The following is a 3,653-nucleotide window of genomic DNA, read 5'->3' as shown; positions in this document are numbered from 1 at the left end:
ACTAAAGCATGAAAGTATTACTTCTTTAAATAGTCACAAGGAAACATTCATACAAGTGAACAAGAATGGACATTGCATTCTTGCCCGAAAATTTATTATTTTACACATCGTTGATTATAAGTCCACACATAATATCCATTTCATGCTCCAAAAGATGTTATTTCTTCTTTAATATTTGTTTACTAATGATAAGTTACACATTTATTATTGATTATATTGGATTATCCTTTCCTTCATAGCCAGTTCAACCTTCAGTGGTCAGCATGTCCTTTTTGAAAGATTCTATGATTATTTTTCCGTGCAATCTGCATCTTCTTTAAGTTAAAGCTATTCTAACTCTCACTGTTCATTAGTTTTAATCATATGAAAAAGCCTACCTTATAACAACCATCCAGTCTTTTTATACTTACACAGTTATTGAAATTTGAATTTATTACAGCATTCTAAAGAATAAATACGTTTTCTTTGAATACCTACTGGCAAACTTACGTTTCTAAATATTAATTTTTATGATTAGTATCTTCCCTTTTATTCCAAACGGGCTATATACAAAAAAGAAAGAAAAGAACCAGCACTGAACCATTAAATCATATAAATAGAGAAGATCGGTGAATAGTTATCAAAACGATACGTATATACTAATACGTGTCGCCATAGATACGAGCTGTGGTGCCTCGGATGGCATGATTATCAACTATATGTTTGATTCATGGCGAATTCCTCACCATTCGACAATACAATGCCACTACGAATATACTTATGGTTAGAGAATACGTCACAGCTCATTCCGAGATTGGATATTGGTATAATGAACTTATCAAACAATATGAACATAAAAAAAAAGACACAATATTTCAAAGAAGGGAGGCTTCAATGTTACCATAGTAGAGTGTTTAGGATAGTAGCAAGCTCCAAAACCATACCCCAAGCCAATCCAGGGTAACGTCCTAGTCGCTAAAGTGAAGAGCATGACCAGAAATAAAAACCCTTCGATCCAAAAAATACCATTGTGATGTAGCTGGGAATATTTTTTTTTATGAAGACACCACAGATGAAAGCTCCATATATAATGGAGGATCCGTGGAAAGTTTATGAAATTGTGTGGTCTAAGACTAGCCTTTCAGGGCAGTATTGCATAATTATGACCATCAGACTGAGTAGGATTGGCGATGAAGGTAGCAGGTCCAAGCAGATTTTTTTTTTTTTTTGAATTCAGAAGATAACGTACCTTTTAAAATTTTTACAATATTAGAGTGGTCGTTCAACCCCAAGTCCAAGGGCATTGCATGACCTGGAATATCTTCCTTTTTTAGAAAATACGATTAACTTCATTATTTTGCAGAAAATAAGTAAAGGTGGATTAAGTAGAGGCAAAATCTAATCTTTCAAATTAAAAGAAAATTCAAAAATTAGACCAAATAATTGTTTATTTATTGATTTCGAAAGGGACAAATTTAATTTTTCCCCTTATTCATGCATTTTGAGGTCCCATGGTTGGTAGCTTAGTACCTGAAGTATGATAATGTTATCGGTATGAATAGACAGTAGTAATAATAAAAAGTGCCGTACGAAGACTTTTACATAACATACATGATAAGAAAGTTTCATTATTTAATTAGACTTTAAAGTGAAGTTCCTTAAAAAAAAGCAAAGAAAAAACGGATTTCTAAATCCTGATCATCGTGGTTACTTATATTTACATTTGATACTTTATTTAAAATGTGGTTACTTTGACCCGTAATAAAAGTTACAATTTGCAAGATAAATTAACTTAAAATTACGTCATAGATAAGCTTTGAAGTCTCAAAATGTACATGTTCGAAATATTATTTAAAGATGGCGCTGTCTCTCCTGTGATCACTAATTTTAGATTTACAGGTAAAAACCCTAGCAAGTAAATAGTGCGCCTGATTTGACCGCTTGGGAATTCCGTCGCCTGCAGGTAACCTAAAAACCCAAGCAACGAAACTAGATAGTTAGTTGTTTACTGGCCCACTTCGTGCTCAACTTGGTATACTCTCGTACAGCTGTGTCTATCAGGTGGTTCCTGGCGGTTAACTAGTTCCACGCGTAATCTCCAAAATGTCGGGATTATTTCAAAAACTTTTGGATACGTACAGATACGCTTTAGCGCAGGGAGGTAAGTGTCAAAATTTTATTTTATTTTACAAAAATAAATATATATTTTTCTACAAATGGGTTTTGGAAAACGCAAAGAAGAACTGATACCTGCAACTGTGTGTGTGAATTGTGTTTTATGATGATGATGACGTGTTGACGTGAGCGCAAAAAACTACAGTTTGTTTTGTTCCACTACAATTGGTAATAGAAAGAGAAAAACTAACAATCAAATAAATATTAGTTTACATTTGTATATGTATGTTCAAAGATTGTGAAAAATTCTAAACCAGTCAATTGAAACTCTGGTAAGTCTTTGACTGAGTGATTTATATTTACATATCATATATTCATGTTAAGACCACTCAGACGTAAAGATGTTGGGAATAATTTGTATCAGAAACTTTTGTCACATGTATGATACTGTTAACTGTACTTCCATAGATGACGTAGTGGACCAGAGTTAGAATATTTGTATTTCTTTACTATTTTTCTTTTACCGTTTAACCTTATTAACGAACTTGGTATTTGAAAAATTTCCCATGATTTAGTATTCAGCATCTGTTACAATACAGTATGAAATTGTATGTATGCTCTTTACTATAAGGAGGAACGCCAGCTGGTGGCACAAGTGGTAAAACTTTTGTATGAGAGAAGGAGAGTTAAGCATTTGATCAATTTAAGAAAACTCATTATAAAACTTTATAAGCCATTGAATTAATATTTAGGAGAAACATAAACTTTGGCTTGTTATTATTGGGTACGAGACTTTTAAAGTGTTGGAATAAAATATGAAACGGCAGTGAGAATAGGTATTAAATTTGTTAAGCCTGGTAGCTGGATCTTATGTTTATTTGTAATTCAGCACAAAGCTACACAATGGGCTATCTGTGCTCTGCCCACCACGGGTATCGAAACCCGGATTCTAGCGTTGTAAGTTCGCAGAAATGCCGCTGTGCCACTGGGGGGGCTGGATCTTATGAAAATCATGTAAAATAACTATATTTGTCGAAAAACAGAGATGACGCGTAAGGCATTCTTATGAGATATATATTATTACATATTTAAAAGTGAATGTAGAACACTAGTTCATGGTATATGACTTAAAAAGAATGTGCAGAACTATGTTTAGAGTAGATTTTTAAATTTTCAACTCTCGCATGTTTTACTAATTGTGTATTTTGAATAACTGAAATAGATTCATAGCCATTTGCTTGAATAAAAAATTACTAAACATATTTTACAGCAGTGCATAGTAATAAAAAGTTTCGTTGCAATACACCTACTGTTTTCAGTGAAATATTTTGTATAGTGTTTACCTCTGGGTGTTATGAAGTGACAAAACGGCAGGTTGAGACCATAGTAAGGCACATTAGCGCGCTAGAAGGAAGGTTTAGATCAGAGCTAAATATGTTATGATATTGGTTATTAGACAAGTATTCCAAGACGTGTTTTGTTACAGGTTGAGACCAGAGTAAGGCACATTAGCGCGCTAGAAGGAAGGTTTAGATCAGAGCTAAATATGTTATGATATT

General features: G+C 33.2%; 1 protein-coding gene across 1 annotated transcript in view; it reads left to right on the top strand.

Moving 5' to 3' along the window:
* The first annotated feature begins 1,967 nt into the window (after positions 1-1,967).
* Positions 1,968-3,653, top strand: part of LOC106461328 (elongation of very long chain fatty acids protein 4-like) — a 27,213-nt gene continuing 25,527 nt past the window's right edge. Inside the window, exon 1 of the mRNA XM_013921146.2 lies at positions 1,968-2,140. Within this exon, the coding sequence (XP_013776600.1) occupies positions 2,083-2,140 (58 nt within the window). The 5' untranslated portion in view covers positions 1,968-2,082. The remainder of the gene's footprint in view (positions 2,141-3,653) is intronic.

This window comes from Limulus polyphemus, unplaced genomic scaffold, assembly GCF_000517525.1.
Source record: "Limulus polyphemus unplaced genomic scaffold, Limulus_polyphemus-2.1.2 Scaffold934, whole genome shotgun sequence".
NCBI classification, from domain to species: Eukaryota; Metazoa; Arthropoda; class Merostomata; order Xiphosura; family Limulidae; genus Limulus; species Limulus polyphemus.
Note: the sequence above shows the minus strand (reverse complement) of the source record. Positions and strands in the feature narration are given on the sequence as shown.